This window comes from Lepisosteus oculatus, chromosome 9 (genome assembly GCF_040954835.1).
Source record: "Lepisosteus oculatus isolate fLepOcu1 chromosome 9, fLepOcu1.hap2, whole genome shotgun sequence".
In the NCBI taxonomy this organism is placed as follows: domain Eukaryota; kingdom Metazoa; phylum Chordata; class Actinopteri; order Semionotiformes; family Lepisosteidae; genus Lepisosteus; species Lepisosteus oculatus.
The window spans coordinates 13,389,943-13,409,429 of NC_090704.1; the positions used below are offsets into that span (position 1 = coordinate 13,389,943).

Below are 19,487 nucleotides of genomic sequence, written 5' to 3' on the forward strand. Positions count from 1 at the left end.
GCTTTTATGTCAATGGTTTGAAATATTTACCACTGAAGGAACCAGACTGAGACAGCAGTATTTGTATTTATATGGGGCTCTCTGGGGTAGAAGGGTAGGACTCAAAGATTCTTTGGAGCAATATCAAACTTGTAAAGAAACATTTTTTATGAACACCTGCAAAGTAGCTTGAGTCCACATATTCTGACTCATAAAGACCATGTGAAATAACCATTTTCAATTTTTAATTTAGACAGCAGTTTTTTTTTCCATGTAATAAACTATTTATAAATCTGAGAAGCTTAATGTTGTTAGAAAATTGTATTTGCATCTTATGTAACATCACCTGGATTCAATTACAATAGAAATGCTATTTTATTCAGATTTCACTCATACGCATAAAATATCTAAGATGCTATGCTAAAGCCTCAGGGAATGAAATGTAGAATGAAAAGCACATGTGTTCATAGTATATGTGCATATTAATACAAGAACAAGAGAAGAAGGCATTTGTTTTATTGTGAAGCCTAGGCCTCATAAAACACATTCTGCATTGTTTAGTTCAGTCCTAATTGCAACACCCCTTTGTTTAATGGCTTCACATCAAAACTGAAACCAAGAGTGTATTTTTCGAAGTGTTTTAAAAAAAGCATTTTTTTATTCCTTCACGTTCTTTTTTCTTTTCAGTTTTTGAAGACGTATCACTTTAAGTTTCTTTGAGGATATGCATAAAGTAATCCAATACTGTTGTTTTTCTATTTAAGCAATCCATCTCAGTTCTTTCATGTTTTGGACCTTTTGAGGAAGTAAAGTACAGTACAGTGGAACCAGTAATTTGCTTTTGAAATAGAAGAAACGCCTAATTCTGAGATATAGACTAAAGACATCTCTCTCGATACTGCAATGGAATGTGCTCAGAACATCTGGCACATGCCAATACTCTGGGCTTAGAAAGCACTACTGATATAAATTCCTCTGTTGAGTAAATAAACATTGATCAACCAAGGGGCATCAAGACTAAAAATTGCATTCTTCTTTTATGAGCTGCCTTCTTTGTGAACATGATACAAGAGAATGTCATTTTCAAGTCATAAAATCGTGAATTGATTGCAAAGATTCTTTTTATTGGTCCAGATCTATTCACGTTTTTTTGCAATATATTTCTGAATATTTCCCCTCTCATTGCTTAATTGAATCTCTTTTGTTTCTGTTTAGAAATTTCTGTGCATCCTGTTTAATTTCTGCTCGGAATAATGATTTATTCTTTTTATAACTTGTTTCTTTGCTAAAACATTGAAACATTTAGCATGCATAGCAAAATACATAGAAAAATAAAATACCTCAAAAGGCCCAAATAACTGTTATTGGCTCAGTTATCAAAATGATTGTTTGTGGGCCACAAGTTTCCTGCAAAAATTTTATATATGCTATTTTTTGAGAAAATTGTAACCTTTAGAATATAAATAAAAATGCAATAATTTGGTATGGCAACAGGTGTTTTCACAACTGTTCTCTTTACAGTCTTTCCATAAACTTAATCTCCAGGAAAAATCTCTATTAGCACAACTCTTTTTCTTTATCTGAATGAAACAGGGACAAAATATGGAGAAAATGTGCAATCTTAGAAAAGGGATTTTTGTTGGGATAAAATTAGCTCAGCCTATAGTAAGGAATTCTGTGCTTCAAAAAGTGATACTGAATATATAGTAGTTCTATCTATAAAGATGGCAAAAAACTTTCCTCTTGCCTCTGGCCCAGTGTTTCATTTATTTATAAATAGTTATTCATGTTTTTCATTAAAAATGTATTCATGCCTTGGTTAGCAGTACTGTGAGAAATTCATTGTATACTCATGATGTTGTGCATCAGTATAGAAAATGTAAAAGCTGTATAATTAGGTGGTAATAAATATAGTTCAACAAGAAAGTGTTTTTATAATAATGCTTTAACAATTAATTGGCTTAATAAACATGTCATTTTAAAATAAGCCTCTCTCCACAGGGTACTGGCTCTGTCATAGAGGTAATCTTGAGTAAGCACTCATCTTGGGCCAGAACCAGCACTTTTATGAGTGGAAGTAGTGTGTATTTTACATATTCTGCATGACAGATTTTAACTGGAATAAAAAGAGGGCTGCTGTCCTGATATAACCTACTAAACAATCTTATCAACAGTAGAAAATCTGATTCCCTCTTACTTCAATTCAGTGAAGTAGGACGTTGTCTAAAGTTCAGGTTAAAATCGGGTAGTTCTTACTTTATTGACATACTGTAACAGATGTCACTCGGGCCTTCTGTTCTCTAAGGTAGCTGTAGTCTTCTGGTCTTTCCAAGAATTGTTAGTTATTTCTGACAATCTATAAAACAGACCATATTCCCAAGTTTGTTTTATTATTGCCAGTATATGGATTTTATGTGAACAATGAGACCTGTACAATATTTTTCTTTCTTTTTGCTCCTTTATAAGAGGTATAAGATAAGGCTTTCCTAAAAATGGTTGCTGGTCATCAAGTAGCTCTGACACCGACTGAAAGGGGAAAATGTTATTATTTGTCTTGACTCGTTATATCGGGTTGGAGAGGGGACAATCAATTCAAAGTAATCTTCTCACTGCCACATGCTAATACAGCTCAGGACCAAGTAGTAATGACATTGATTAATGGAGATGAAAGGGATAAGAAGAATTCTAATCAGAATGTGAAAAATGACCACATCTACAAGTCTTACCACAGCTACTGGATGTGCATTCATTTGTTACTTCCTAGATATCAAATTACCTAGGCAAATGTTAATATACAGTATATCCATTTAAACTAGTATCCAATAAAGACAATTAAACCATCTGTGTTGAATGTTGAAAATGTATTGACATTTTAAGATCCAGTAAATGTTAGATGTTACAGGAACAGTGCAGTTAATTGTTTGAATCAATAGCTATTAAACAGAGATGTTTGAAGGATCTGAGAGAAGTTAAGTCGAATCTTGTAATTCCCTTGTCCAACCTGAAAATAACCATATGTGATTTGAATTTATCACACATAAACGGAAAACACATAATTGTAAGCGTACATAATATTAACTTTAAATGTTGCATTTGCCTCCAAGTAAAGGGCACTCGCAGATTTGTAGATATTAGTAAGAGCAAACATAATGTGCATACTGCACATTAAAGCTTACTAATGATAAAATATTCCACATAAATATTTGACTTAACTTCTAGAATTTTGAATTGTCTCATGCTTTTTTTAACATAGGGACTATGTGTGACAGTTTTATGTTTAGATCAAAGAATATCTGACTTGAGAAAATATTCATAAGAGGGAGAGAAAACATTTTCATATGGGATGATGCAGAAATTATTGCCTTGAATGATTTTAAATCGTAGCTGTTTCTTTTATCAGTTGTGTAGTGTTCAGGGCACCTGGGTACTTCCAACACCAGCTGTTCCAAATTAAACAGCCTTTCATCAGCAAGCTAAAATCAATGTATGGGATATCTGGGAAAGCGGCAAGGAGATGTGAGTGTATCCTCACCAAGTCTCTTAAATACAGACAACCTGTATAATTAATTGGTTAAATTCAACTTTCAACAGAAAATGCATTTATTGAAATGTAATGATTCCCTCTAGAACTTCCATCGTAAAAAGTAATTATAGGTTTTTGTAGTTACAGTATATTGGGAACCTTTATTTTCAGACATGAGAATAAAATACACATATACATATCTACATCGAATACATAATAGCAGGAATAATCATAATAGAAACATTCATGAAATATTGAGACAGTATCAGGTGACATTTGTATAATTTGATGCACTGTTCATCTTTCAATATCTCTTGCATTTTTACTAAATCAGTTTCGGGTAATGATAAATCTATTTTTTGAATTATGCGTCTTAATATGACTATTACCACTGAAAGGACTTTCTGTTAGTTTCCTTTTAAAATTACTCATTGGTAATGAAGCTCAGCTTGGGGTTCAGAGTAGGGAGATTTGACTTTTGCCAGACTGCTGGAAACCACATGTACTGTCTCACTGCCAGGTCATACACCTTGCAAAGAAAAAGAAAAGCTTCTGAAAAAGAATCAGAACCTAGTTATTCTTTCCCAATACGATTACTCCCTCACGTGAATTAAGACAAATTTTATCATACAGTACATTGTCTTTGGACAACTAATTTAATATTTAAATATAAAACTATTCTCAGTTCTTTATTTGTGTTTTTACATAATTTTAATGATAAAATTACACTGAAGGTGATTAAGAGTGTCAGACTGTGAACACTAAAATTAGTTCATGGTCACTTAAATGTAATTGCATAGGTACTAAATTTGATTTTTTGTGGATATATTAGAACTGACATCATTATAAATGCTTCAGCCTTTTAAAAGGTTCTTAATGTTTGCATTCAAATATATTTTTCAACTACAGTCCACAAAGCTTAAAATCTCAGTGTCTTAAACCTTTTCCTAAGATAAAAATGTTTTGCAGGCGTTCAGTTTGGTCTTTTTTCTTCCAGATAATCTTCATACTTCAAACCAAAATCCACAATGTCTGTTGTTGAATCATTTATAAAACATTATTTTTAACATTTGCATATTTACAAGAAAAATAAACCATTTATGAGATTTCAACATCTATCTAATACCTATTGTGCTGTGTTTAAAACAATAAATTAGTCAGCTGATTGAATTATGGTAACATCTGAGTCCCTGTGTGTCATGTTGTTTTACAGTATGTGGATAACAGAAGCAATAGCAAGTTAGCAACTCTTAAAAACTGTGTAACATCTCATGGAAACAGGTGTTTCAGCTTAAATCTTCTTGCAATTTTGTAATAATGGAGCGAATAGGCTTCATGCTGTAACTGGCTTTGCTCAAGTTTCAGATCGTGAAAGGCTCTTTCACTCTGCCCTGCAAGCTTGCTGGGGAGTCAGCTTCAAGTTGTGCACTACATATAGCCAACATGAGCCAATAGTAACCAGGCCAATCCAAGAAATAATGCAGGCTTTGAGACCTGAGCCACACACTGCCTTCACAAGCCACTCAGGAGGATGTTTATTGGAGACATTTGAAAGTTCAGCACATAAATTATGCTAATGCTGTCTAGTGTGTAAAAATAGTTAAAGAAGTGGGGCCCTGTGGAGCTGTGGGTTACTCTTGTGCTGGATGCACTCTCATGGGAGAAAGCTGAACACCTGAACAGACTGTAAAACCACCATATACTGGTATGGGCTCAGTTTGTTTTGGAAATTAGATTAATTTAAAGGTATGTGAGCAATTGTAACATATTGTGTATGTACTGTATGGGATACATCAGAAATGACTGACTAAAATAACTTTAGTCACCTCAGCAAAGCCTAGCACTGAATAAGCATTTACCACAGCTTTGCATTTATTCAGTTCAGAGTGGTGTGTATGTAACAAAGTGTCTGAGGGTGCATTAGCAATAGCACAATGCAGGATTTATTCAATAATTTGAATACACATTATTTCTAATAAAAATAAAGCAGAATGAATAGTATTTTTTATAATGTTGTCACATTGGGCAGTTTTGTCTCATTCCCTCCTCTTCCATACCATCTCTGATTTATTTTTGTGTGTTATTTTAAGTCTAAGGATATACTAGCTGTTTGCCAAGCAGCGGCGTTAACTAACTGACGTAACAGAAAAATACAAATTAATTTATAAATAAAGTGTGATTTAAGTTTACTGAACAAATATCCTACATCCAAGACCAGTCAACCATTTAAAGCGTGCAAACATTTTTATATCATATAGTTTAATGTAAGGGACAATTTTATGTCTGTTTAGGGCAGGATTTTGAAACTGGCAAATTCTGTGATTTTTTTTTGTGCAGATAACTATAGAGGTAAATTCCTGTCATTTTGTCATGTGTTTATTTTGTGGAATGACAAAATAATTCCTGTGATCTGCGTGATTACAGACTGCAGACTCCCAGTTTTTCATTCCATGCAGAGTCAGCAATGTGCTTTACATTCCAAGCTAACAGAAGATCTATGTATTCTGTCAAATAATGTACCTGAAGTTGTAATAATTTGTATTTGGGTTAGACACTATTGATAAGTGTTCACAAAAATTGTATTCACACAGTTCTATGGGCAGAAGAGGCCATTTTGTGTCTAGTGGCTTTTGAGATCCCTGAATCTCGTTAAAATTGTGTTAAATCTTAAAGCATTGCATTTTGAAAGATGCCACGGTTCAATAATAACAGTCTTAAAGGGTTTGTTCTAGGCCCCAAGACTCTCTGAGATTAAAAAAAATGTTTCTTCATATCACTAGGTGTCTATCCAACATTTGCAAGTGGCAAATTGCACACAATTAAAAGCAGGAAAATGACAAGGACAAAAAAACAAATGTAAGTTAATAGTTCAGGTTATTAGATCCTTCTGAATGCTTATTTGCTGCACAAAAAGCTTGTTTATAGCATCATTCCAGGGACCTAACACACAGCGATTATGGAGGTCAGCTGAACACTTTTGTTACTATAGCAAAAACAGTGTTATGGAACAATAACGTCCTCTCGGGTAGGGAAATACAGTTATTCTCAGGCATGCTAGTGATGAGTCAGACTGATCCACAGTCCCAAGAAAGAGAAAAGAAAAACTATTTACAATTCCATTAAGATGTTTTACATTTAAATAATTTGCTTCCATCATTCACAAAGATAAGTTTATATTTTATGTGTCAGAACATTAGTAAGGAGAAAATCTCTCCATACCGAGAAGTTTTTATTGAAGAAGATTTAAAATATAAAGGCTGTTAACATTGTTAACATTGAATTGATACAGATCCAAATCTTTTGTACTGTGATTCAGCACAGTAAGCTAACCAAATTTAAAGTCACAAAAGGACAACTTTGACTTGCATTAACTTCATTTTGTAATTTACAGTTAAATAAACATAAAAAATAATTAAACTGACAATTAATCACCTTAATGAGAAAGCAATAATTATCAAAGGTGACATTGCCAAATCATTTCTGGAAGACATAATTGTATTGTTCTTGAGTCCTATGTCAGTTCAGTAACACTTGTAATTTCTTAAACCTCTGCAGATGTTTTAAATAAAAACAAAGGATATTTGATGCCAAGATATTTCCTTCTATTAACTAGTTCATAATTGCTTTTTTTACTCTGTGTGCTAGAGGGTGGGATTGTTTTGAAGCTCACAGGAGCTCTTGAGTCGTGTCAAGTGGATACTGTAGGCATTCAGAAATGCCTAACACATGCCTTCAGACTAATTTGTTTCAGAACTTTGTCATATTTTGGGGGGGAACTTATCATTTAGCAACAAGAAGACCTTGCCATACTGAAGACACTTACCTCCATTTACAAAAGATTAAGAAAACACAATATTGCTTTGTGTATATTTTAATGTGATCAAAGTAGCAATGAATTTAAATTTAAAGAGTTGCTAGGGATTAACTTTACAGAGATCATAGTCCATTCTATCTGTGACACAGAGATGGCATATCAATCAATCTATTCTGCATGTCTTTGGGAAGTACTGTATGAAAAATGCACCTGGCCAAAACCCTACTGAATACATGAAGAGGGTATTTGTCCTCCACACAGAAGATGCCCAGAACAAAATATAACCTATCCTAACCTAGAACTGTGATCCTAACCTAGAACAGCAGCATTAACTGCCACAAGACTCTTGTCACGGTAACTCACGGCTAATCATGTACTCATCATAAGGAAAAAGAAAAACTATTCACAATTCCATGAAGACATTTTACATTAAAATAATTTAATAATAATAATTAATAATTGCTTGCACTTATATAGCGCTTTTCTGGACACTCCACTAAAAGCGCTTTACAGGTAATGGGGACTCCCCTCCACCAATGTGCAGCATCCAGTGTGCCAGAACGCTCACCAGACATAGATGGGGATTATTAGAAGGACAGAGCCTATGGGGATTTGGCCAGGGTCTTTTTTAAATTTTTAATGAGAGTCAGGACCTTGGTTTTACATCTCATCTGATGGACAGCACCTGTTTACAGTAAAGTATCCCCATCACTATAATGCAACCTTAGTTTTTCCCCAGGAGGTCTCCCATCCAGGTACTGAGCAGGCTCACACCTGCTTAGCTTCAGTGGGTTGCTAGTTCTGAGTTGCAGAGTGATATGGCTGCTGGTTATTTGTTTGGAATTTACTTCCAGCTTTACATTACATTATCAAAGTTTCCTATTGATAATTTGTAGAAGATTAGCATATAAAGAGTTTCATTCACATGAACAATTTTTGATTGAGAAAAACAATCCAGCATTTTGAACAGCAAATTATAATCAATCTTCATTCCCATAATGCATATCAGCCATACAGTATGCTCTTAAAACATACCATAAACTGGAAAGGTTATTTGTAATGTTCAAATACTTCTGTCTCATTGGTTAAAATTCTCTATCTCATGCTAATGAACCCTAAAAATGTATGTGGCTGTGAACTTTGTATATGCTCAGATGGCCCCCCAATTCAGAGCTGCAAATTGGCCAGAGGTAATTAATTTTTATAAACCTGTTCTGCAATTTCCCTCAAGGGATTAATGAAGTATCTATCTAAACCTAGGCATCTCCGCTTGAGTTGTATGCTACTATGATCTAAATCTTACTTTATACACAAAAACATGAGAAAATATCTCTATACTATATATTTCTCCTCTCTCTTGATACAATTGAGGATCTCAGACATCCAGGGTCAGGGTAGTTATTTTCTATTCTTCAGCTAGGCAAAAACCATTGGAATGAATTCATACCAGAGTTCACAGCACCACAAATGTTGAATAAACAAGGTCTCACTCTCAAGAGATAGTAAAATTTGGCCAGGATTTTGCTGAGCTGGGCCTTCTTCTGATAAAGAACAGAGGACTTGGTGTGGGAAAGCAGTCTAGCCTCCCTTTCCAAAACAATAGAACCATTGCAAAATGGTTTCATCTGTGTGAAAGCCAAGCAGTAATTATAGACCAAGAAAGAAAACTGACTCTATACAGTACAATGCATCTTGATGTTGTGGTGAAACAGATTCCAAGATTTGATTTCCTTTTCAACTATAATTGTCTCTGCAGTGCAAAACCTTTTTTTTTTTGCTTTAAACAAAAAAAAAGGTTTAAAAAGGTTACTGACTAGCAAACGTTTGGAAAAATATCTTAGTTTGGGCCATCTGAAGTGGAGGAGTGGTGGAGAGGGGAGGAAGATTCGTTCGGCTTTCCGTCTCTTCAACCCACAATTATCTGATTGCATAGATGGAATGTGACCGAATCATCAGAGCTTTCTGCTTACTGATGGAGTTTCATGGAAATGAGAGCCATACATTTTTGATGTACAAGTTTTTTTTTTAAAGTAATATACATTGAAGTAACTTGGGAGTTAATCCTGTCCTTTATCAAAAGCAGATTTTGAAATGTACACAGGGCCACAATTTCAATTTTTATTTGTCAGCCCCTTTGTCTGCAGAGCCATGTAAAGTAAGTTATATTTGGCTTGGGGTCAAGGCAGAAAATTCATAGCTTTCTTTAAATATCCAATTGCACTACTGATAGAACAGACTTTGTTAATATTTTAGTAAATGTACTGTATGTTTCCAAAAGAATGCCTAATCAATAGAAACATTAATTCCTCCCTTACTCCACTATTATTAGGCTTATACTATAATACCCTCTACATTTCTGTGTAGAATGTTCTATGAGAATGTGTTATGGGAACAGCTTTATACATAGATTCTGCATGAGAAATACTATATTCCTGATTTGCAGAGCTGGTATAATTTCCTTAAATTAACCCCACATTAATGCCAAAACACTGGTTCACTGTGTTACCTCAAAGACATTATAATGCTAAACTTTTGTCTAAAAGTTTCTGCTGTAAAATTACCCTATGATTTACTTGAGCCTTTCATTTCTTGGAGAAATTGATGTGTTTCAGGTTTTTTCTGGGCAGATAGCAACAAATGCAGTTTTTCAGTGTTCATAACTTTTTTTCCATCTGCTAGAATTTTAGAATTTGTTCAAAATACAATTTAAATAAGGCCAAGCTCATTTATATTACCAACATAAGCATGATAAGTGGATAATTAAAGTTCACATACTGTACTTATGTGTCGCTTAAATTTTAATTTCAATTCATCCATTAATTATCAAAAATGAAAAAAAACTGTTCTTAAAGCCTGCAATGCATAGATACTGGGATTGAAATTTTTAAATGGCACTCATAGAAGGGACAATAAACATTTAACTGATTGATCAACTCATCTTATAACAGATAATACTCAAGGGAGAAGCCGAAAGTAAATATCGCATTGTTTTTTTGTTATCAATCAAGAAAGCCAGGTTTCTAAGACCCTTAATATGCGTTAGAGAGTCTCACCTTCTTATTTTTTAATGTCTTAAAACGTTTTTTTCCATATAATTAAACAGAAAATCTTTAAAACAGCACTTACAGGAAATAACTATGAGAAATGCATTGAAAAAGTTACTCTGTGCTGTTTATGTTTCATCGTCAACACTGCTTGCAAAGATAGTGCTAGAATCTATATACCAGTAATGAACTCTATCAATTTGCTGGTGTGTTTTGCAGATCACAAGGTCAAAAGTATATTTTGTGTTTGCATGCAAAGGTGAGCACACACTTTTTCATTTGTACATTTTCAAAAGGATTTTAATGGGAAAGTCATCAGTCCATCAGCATTAATGGAGACCAACTAAATTTAGATTTCTCTGCTAATCTCTAAATCTAGTCTCACTTCTCTAACCTCTCACATAACTCACAGATACAGAAGTGAGTACAGTGTCATATTTGCATATTTTTACTGTGATATTAAACCATTACAAGATTTCTTAGTTCTTTTTCTAGTGTTGTATAATAGCTTTCATAATCATTTTGAAATACTTTAGTAATTTGTTAGCTTTCTGTTTGTTTATTTTTTTATTGGTCATTCTGTTACTACACCAGTGACTGTCCTGACTGTGGTTGGCCTGTTCTAGGTGGTGTGTTGATCTGAAACTCCTCCCGCTTGTTCTCATGAGCTGAGGTAATGTCTCACTGGCAGCTAACTGCAATGTTGAGCAACCCCTGTTTATTCTTTTTCATTATCATTTTTGAGACTCCACTGCAAAAGCACAACAAAGGTTATGATATTTTTGCCTCTCCTTTCCTTTTAAAGTACCCCCCTGGCTTCATTAAAACATACTTATCCTTAAACCTTAAATCATAATGAATAACTTAAATTGACAAAAACATGTGTTACGACACAATTCAATTCATCCTGGAAGTTCTCTAAAACACCTTCAGTATCTTTGGAAAATCAATGTAAATTCCACATTCAGAATATTATTACATCTTCACAGACCAAATGAAAACCATGTTTGCAATAAAATTCCATTTTCCTGTATGAACTGGAACACAGCCTGGTTTCTTTATTCAAGGAATGATGGCCAACTGTGAAACACATTCTCAGTTTGTAATGCATAGTATTGGTCCTTAAAATCATATTGCCTGGCAAACATATACAATTACATCTTACTCAGTTTAGATGTCTCATCTAAAATTATCAAATCATCTTTAATACTTGACACGGGATATATAAGCTTTTTTTTTCTTTGACTACAGTATGGTAAATTCACACAAATAATCCTTTAGATATTGTGCAACTTAATGTTTTAGAAACGTTTATTATTTTCCTGTGTTTCTGTGTAGATCCTACAGTGGATATGGCAGAATCTACTGCAGATTCAATGTCTTTTGTCTGTGTTCACTGTAGGAATGAAAATTCTTCAGAAGATGCACTTCCCCCTGTTGATGCTGTTGTACCTGTTAGGGGCTGCAAAATCTCAGGTTAATCCAGGTAAGAGAAATCCCTTTGACTAAAAAATGCAACACCTTAATATGTTTTTTTTCTTTACAGTTCTTGTTAGCAAAAACCTGTTTCTATTTCACTACAACACCTTGTAATCTGAAACTTAGCTAATGTACAATGTTTAATTACAACAAAAACAGAAATAGCTTAAGGAACAAACTGTGCATGATTAAAAAAAATCTTTATATTTAGATTTTATTTAACAATGTTTAAAGTCACTACTTTAAAGTCATATTTCACCAACTTTCATATACTTTGGTATAAGACCTGGACTTGCCATTTTTGCCAATAATATTATTAGTAAATAAAAAAAGGGTTGTTGTATTCTAATAAAATTGCTGTGTTTAAAAGTCACAGAAATCACCTCTGCTATGACAATGGGAAATCTAAATTATTAATATACTGTAGATTAACAGAGCAGTAGCACTAAAATTACTTTTCACTACATGTCCATACTGTATGTTAAGTTGGATTGTTATAGCTCTCAAATTGGGAACGGATCTTTTATTAGGGACCCTATCAAAACATTTCCCATAAAAGTTTCACTCTTAGATTGCAAGCAGCAGGCATTCAAGATAATACATGCATTTGGACTGAGCACTGGAAAATGAATAGAAAACAGAAACTAAAGACGAAGGGTGTATTAGCAGATTGGGGTGATGTAATTAGTAGAGACCATGTGGATCTGACTTGGGATCACTGTTCTTACTAATTAACAGTATTTCAACAAACTATATTCTGGTATACAAAGTAGTGAAGTCAAGATGTTGCAGTGTAAAAAATGTAAAAAAATAATAATATGGTTGTAATTCATTCACTGTGGAGGCCACTGATTCTGAAACCTTCTACACATTAGATATTAGATATTCTGAATTGACATTTGCCATTTTTCTTCTCATAAAATACTGTATTTCTGGGATGCAGAGATTTGTTATTCTTTGCACTATATGAAATCCATAATATACTGTATTTAATTAGTAATTATGATAGGTCATGAAACAGTTTTTATCTTCTGGGTGCTTTTGTATGCTAATTATTTTTTAAATGCATTTACTGTGATAGTCATTTCTTATTCCTACTTTTAATATCATTCAAATTTGTATTCGTGTACACCTACTGTTTTACAAATTAGAGGATCAACCAAATAAATGGATCTATGAAAAACCAGGTTACTGAATTAATGTACGATAAAATGTAGACAACGAATAACAAATATTTCATCAACAATCTTAAATAGTTTTTATTTGATTCACGTAAACATCAAAATATGAAAAAATATCACTATAAAGCTTTCATTAGGTTTAACACTATAATTGAAGTAAAAAAGCTTCAGACTTAGTATGCCAGGCAATAAACATAGGAACGCTAGTATTTTTAAAGAGTCATTTTACAGCTGTGGCGTGGCATTTTATAGAATTTGAAATGAGGATAATTGTACAGTATTGGATCCAGATTAACATTCCGTTTTAATTACAGACTTTTTCTGACAGACTACAAAGTAACCCAAACAATTCTCTTCAGTTTGTCTGGTGCACTTCAGAGTAAACAAAAGATATGTAAACGTTTCATAAACCTTCCTATTTTGGAGTCGACCATCAGAATCCAATTCTTTGATCTTTGTTCTCACATATCAATTTGAAGAAGAAGGTTTTTTTTTGCTATTTAGAATTACAAACTGTATAACCATTACTGTTTACAGTAAGAGTTATGACACAAATCATTGGCAAAAAAAATTCTCTTTAAACAAGCTTAAGAAGCTTGTATTGAACAATTTATTTTTTGTAGATGCTTTTAGAGTAACTTAAATTGTATAAATGCGATCTGCATTGTACTGATGCAGTCATCTTTTAAAAATCCCTTACATGTAAAATTGACATTGTATCTCTTACAGCTGATACTCTGGTAATACAGGAGTGTCAGAAATAATTCTTTACCTTCTAGAGTTAGCAATTTTAGAGAATCTTTACATTGTATTCATTATTTCTGCAATTAACAAAAATGTTTTCAGGATATTTAAAGTTTCATTCATGAAAAGTGAAGACATTTAGACCAGCATGTAGCAGTACTCATATAAGATATGCTGGAAAAGCATTTTCTTATTTTTCTGAGCAGTGGAAAAAGAGAACTACTGGATTTTACTGTATACGCATTGTCTGCACAACACACGTACCTGCTAGGTTCAGGGTATGTAAAACATGTACCTGTTTTACTAAACACCCACTAAGAACTCATTCAGATTTTCCACTGTTTCTTGAATACTGCTTTTAGTTGTCACTAATTTTGATTAGGGGGTTCCACAAGGTTTCAAATTGCTTTCCCCTGTTTTTCTCATATACCAAATGCACTTGACAGCTGGGTTTCCCAATACCACACTGTCCATCACACTATGTCTGTTGATTAGAGTTAGCAATTTACATCAGTGTTCTGTTGATTGATGGAATAATTTTGTACAAGTGGACATATGTAGAATTCGTTATCATTAAAAGAACACACAGATGTAACGTTATTTATTCCTGAAGATCATGCGCGGTTCTGACCTTTGCAGAAGTTTATTATTATATGTAGTATGAAAGGGAGGGAAGTGTTTACAATGGATCCAGCAATCCAACTGGAGTCTGTGGCTAATGCATACCAGACATTTTCACAGCAGGAAAGTACATTGAAATTAACTGTGTTTTTCACCATTTTATGTATTTCCGGACAGTTTTTAACCACCCATAAGTCACATACAGTAGCTGATATTTTGTTAATTTATTGCTATCAACGTTCATACACATAAGTACACAGTGGCATGTTCTAAAGTTAAAAATATGGTCCCTGGAATGAAAGACCATTTCTGAGCATTTGCAATAAGATAACATTTTACAGAAACGTTAGCTGTAGTGAAGATTTCCAATACCATTTAAAAAACTGTACACTTTTTTACCGCCAATCTAGGGGTAGAGTGTCACAAAAACCTATGGTAAAGGGTACATGACATCTTTAAATGCTTAAGCTATTCCCCATTCTGTTTTTGTGGTTATGAGTTTTTATAAGCTTCTTCTTCAAAAGCCTTATAAACACTAGAGATGTTACAAATGAGACTGGGCCAGTCCCCTCCTCCAGCTCATTTGGTCATTTGTAGCTAATTCATCAGGTCGTCTTTTCGAGTTTTCTTGAAAGAAGCTTCAGCAACAAGGCTGAGTAGCTTATTACAGACTGCAGATTTTATTTTCAGTTTTGTGTGGGACAAATCTCATAGCAATGTAAGTTTAACCAAAGGAAAATTAGTTGACACTGGGTCTGAATACCCAGAAGGGCAGCTAAGCAATTGTTTAACATAAGGCAAACACAACACAGATCAGTTAACAAAAGGGAAAGTGGCAAACTGAAAGACGGAGTGCACAGTGCATGTGAGTAGACCCTGCTGATGATATGGTGTGTTTGTTATGTGTGGGGGTTGGAGCCAGTGGTTAGACAGCAAACACCAAGGAACAAGCAGGCCATTCAGAGGCCAGAGTATGGAAAAATCAGAAAGTGAAAAAAGACTCTGGAGTTCTGCGCAGTTGCTAAGGTTTCATGTGTCTGCCAGAACCAGCAGGCCAAAGAGATGGGTATCATTCAGAAACGGCAAAAGTTAGACTGTTTTTTTTCTTTAGATCCTTAAGGAAATGAGATATTTGATATATGTACATATTACTTTGTCCTACTTTCGTCCACGGAAGTATATTCACTTCAGATGCTGGGAAAAAAAGATTTGAAGATAAACCAGGACAGTATAAGAGAGTATCATTTTAACTGCACAAAATGTAAAAGAGGTATACACCTGAAGAATAAACCTCTACTTCTTCCTTTACAGCCTGCAACTGAACCTTCACAAAAACGGGTCACACTCAGTGGCTAAAACTACAAAACCATGTAACTTTAACCTATAAACTGGCAATCCACATTGCACAACATGACATAAATTTACTGTGATGAATCTTAATTAACAGATTTGAATGGGTGTGGCTGTTTATAGAAGTTTCAGTATCATACAAAACTGTTTTGTTTATGGAAACAAATATGATATGCAGTATTTTTTTAACTTAAGGTTTGAGTTTGGGTTCCTTTAAGATAATGACAAAATGGATAAAATAATACTGTACACAACAACTAAAATGGCATTTTGGTCCTTTTGGTTTTGCAATCAGTGCAGTCTAAAATAATATCAAGAATTCGCAACAGAAATCAGAACTTGAGTGACACTACACTGTGAACACAGTTTAACACTATACTGACCTGACAGACTTATTGACCTTTATTCTTTATTCTACTATACAGTACCCATGTATGTTGCACTTTCTAAGGACTTATCTGTCTCACATAGATACTCTGTGTTCACCCTATCCCTTTTCATGTGTTCGGACTTTTAAAACAACTCCCATACAGTAAAATTTAAATGCAGTTCATGTTGCACAACTCCCTGCTGATACAGGAGAGTCACATTTTGCCCATACTATCATTTTCTTAATTTAAAACTAACTATTTACTTTAAAGTCTAAAACATTTGTAAAACTAAATTTTAAAAGCAAAAGAATCTTGTAGACAGAAGTATTCTCCATCATTTAATTGTTCTCCTTATTAATATGATCTTATGTCATTGGCGTCTTCCAGCATTTTTCAGACATGCCCACATAAGTTCAAGAACTGTAATGGTGGTCTTTTGGAGTTTCTTCATAAAAATAACCAAGGTTCTGTATGTAAGGGTGGGAGAGAAGAGTCTGTGTGCCATTTGGAAAAGATTTTTTGGTATTAACTTCCTTTTGGACAATATCAAGTTGTAGCTGCCAAATTGAACCGTCTGAGGTTTCCCCAGCCTGACGATTAAGCAAACATTCAACAAAAAAAAGTCCTTCACCAGTATTCCTGCTTCTGCTGGCACCTTCATAAAAGTCTTTTTGTTGTCAACTATGACCTGGTGGACTGGGAGTCCCTGTGCTCTCAGTATTGAATCCCTCGTGTGCCTAACAGTACTGACTCCTCCCAAATGTTCAACTTTAACCACTGCCTCAGAACTAATATTAAAAGATTTTCAGGAATTCTGCTTCCTGGAGATACACATAACTAAAGGCTTATAACAACTGAGGTTAATCGTTCTCTTACCTTGTACATATGTATGACATTGGGGAGTACATGTTGTACAAACTTCTTAGACATTTTATGTTGTTCTCTTCTCTTTTTACATCTTTCTTTCAATGTTTTTCAGATCATTTTTCATAGTTAATCCTGTTAGATCTGGTAGATCAGATTTTGTAGTACAAAACATAGCATTGGTAATATAGATGACAGAGGGACAAGTATTGTAGGTAACTAGTAAGGGATACCACTGTGAAAACAACAGTGATTTGGAAAGATCTGCCAAGTTCTACTGTATGTCAAAAATTGGACACACTATTCATACAGTATATTGACAATATCCTAATCCCTACACAAACCTGGCCTGAATGGAAAAAAGTGTCAGGAAAAAAGCCAGTACTAAAAAAGATTCATTTTAATTTTGTCTGAGAAATACTACAGACACGTGGAAGAAAATGTTATTTATTCAAATGAAAAAAACATGATATGCTTGGTGCAAGCGTAACTCAGCACATCACCCAGTCAGCACTATTTCAACTGTAAAGTACTCTGTCTCATAGGGATGTTTCCCAGAGACAGCTTAGTAATAAGAACTATCGGGAACTGAATGATGACCTACCAAATCCTAGAAGAAAACCTACTTTAGGAATCTAAAATTGAGTTTAGCAAGACAATTTTCCAAAACACAAGCCCATTTGAGTTGTTTTTTTTTAAGAAGAGTGTTAATGTGCTTGGGTGGCCCAGTAAAAGTTCTGAGAGTCATAGTCCATTAATGATCCCCAAAAAACTTGTCAGAACGGAAGGAATTTTGTCAGGAACAATGGTCTTAAACTACCTCATCTTACTACAACCACACTCATTAAATATAGCTGGTAATGACCTATGCAAATGATTGTGTGCAACAATTGCTGCCACATGTACTTCCACAAAATACCGACTTACAGGGTAGAATACTTAGGTAATCAGTCAACTTCAGTTTTGTTCTTTGAAGGTTTTTCTTACATTTGACCTCAGTCTTATATAACATCAAATGGATCATTACAGTTTTTGATCAAATCAGTTCATTTGTCAAACCTATTGTATACATTACTTGTGATTAAACAAATTGTGATATTATTATTAGGAGTGAATAGGTCATGTTTTGCAAAATATTGAATGCAGTAGCCCTGAATTTTAGGTGAGTGTAGAAAATAAAACAGCTTCAAACCCCAATGTTGAGATGTTTAGTTTTAAAGTGCTGAAACCATGTATTGCAATTAATAAGAACAGCAACAAAAATGAAGGCATATACAGTACAATGACAAAATAATAATAAACTTTATTTTATATGGTGTCTTTAAAAGCGGCTTTTCAAAACACTTTACAGTAAGAAAAAAAAGTATACAAGGAGAGTAGATAGCAGGATTAATACAATTCCAACAAGGGTTTGAATGCAGTTGAAATGTAAAGTGTCGGACACAGAACCAATTAAATAAAAGCCCTACTAAAGAAGGTTTTAAGTCTTGATTTGAAAGTGCTCAGGAAAGTTGACTCTCTGATCTCCTTAGGGATAGAATTCCAGCAGGAGATAGCCCTCTCATCCATGCAGAAGGGTTTGGGGGACAGAAGACCAGAATTAGATGACAGAAGGTTGTGAGGTGGGGAGTAGGAAGGTAGTAAGTCAAACAGGTACTGAAGTGCCAAGCCTTACAGGTGAGCATGAGGATTTTGAAGTCAACATGAAACCTAATAGGAAGCCAGTGCAAGGACTCCAGGATAGGAGTAATGTGATCACTTGTATATGACCTGGTCAGGATTCTGGACATACTGAAGCTTGTTTGGTTTGGATTTAGATATACCAGCAAGTAGGGCATTACAGTAATCAACTCTACAAAAGTGTTGACCAGCTTTTCAGCTACAGTCAGAGACAACATAAGATGAAGTCTGGCGATATTTCTGAGGTGAAAGAGCAACGTTTTTACAAGATTTTGCACGTGTGGGTCAAACATCAAGCCTGGATCAAATATCACTGACAAATATGTGTTACTGCATTGGCTTTACATAGTTGTTGGGAGATAGTTGTTGTGCCAAGAAGCATGACTTCAATATGTACTTTAAATAGAAAGTGAATTAGAAATAGTGCATTATTTAAAATGTATATTATTGTTTCCTTCTCAAATATAGCTACATAATAATTATGGGTGGCTAAGTTATTATTCTGATCTATGGTCTGTTGATGTCAAAATGCAAGAAATAAAATGTAAAAGTTATGCATGTATTTTATTATATGATTTGAGCTATCTCATGAGTAGAAGTTTAATAAATCAAGCTTCTTAAGAATGAAAAGAAATAAAACAAAAATAGAAAAAAATAGAAAAGGGAATTTCACGGTGCTTTTCTAACAACTTGTTCCACTATATTTACTATCATTGAAATTCAGAGGACTATCAAAGAGCCCTGCTGTTCCAATCCTAATATCATATTATGGTCATCTTTGTGTTTTTTTAGCTGCAGTATTACATTGAGTCTATGTCTAAAAAAAACTCTTTATTT

The 19,487-nt window shown here is 34.0% G+C and overlaps 1 protein-coding gene across 5 annotated transcripts in view; it reads left to right on the forward strand.

The window, feature by feature from the left end:
- Positions 1-19,487, forward strand: part of ddr2a (discoidin domain receptor tyrosine kinase 2a) — a 42,429-nt gene that overhangs the window by 8,802 nt on the left and 14,140 nt on the right. For 3 of the 5 annotated variants that reach the window (XM_015355680.2, XM_006634932.3, XM_015355681.2), the window contains exon 2: positions 11,763-11,846. In XM_015355680.2, coding sequence (XP_015211166.1) covers positions 11,765-11,846 — 82 coding nt within the window. In that variant the 5' untranslated portion in view covers positions 11,763-11,764. Of the gene's footprint in view, positions 1-5,152; positions 5,208-10,986; positions 11,034-11,762; positions 11,847-19,487 lie in introns of those variants that run through there. The other 2 variants (XM_069194151.1, XM_069194152.1) reach the window with 2 other exon arrangements.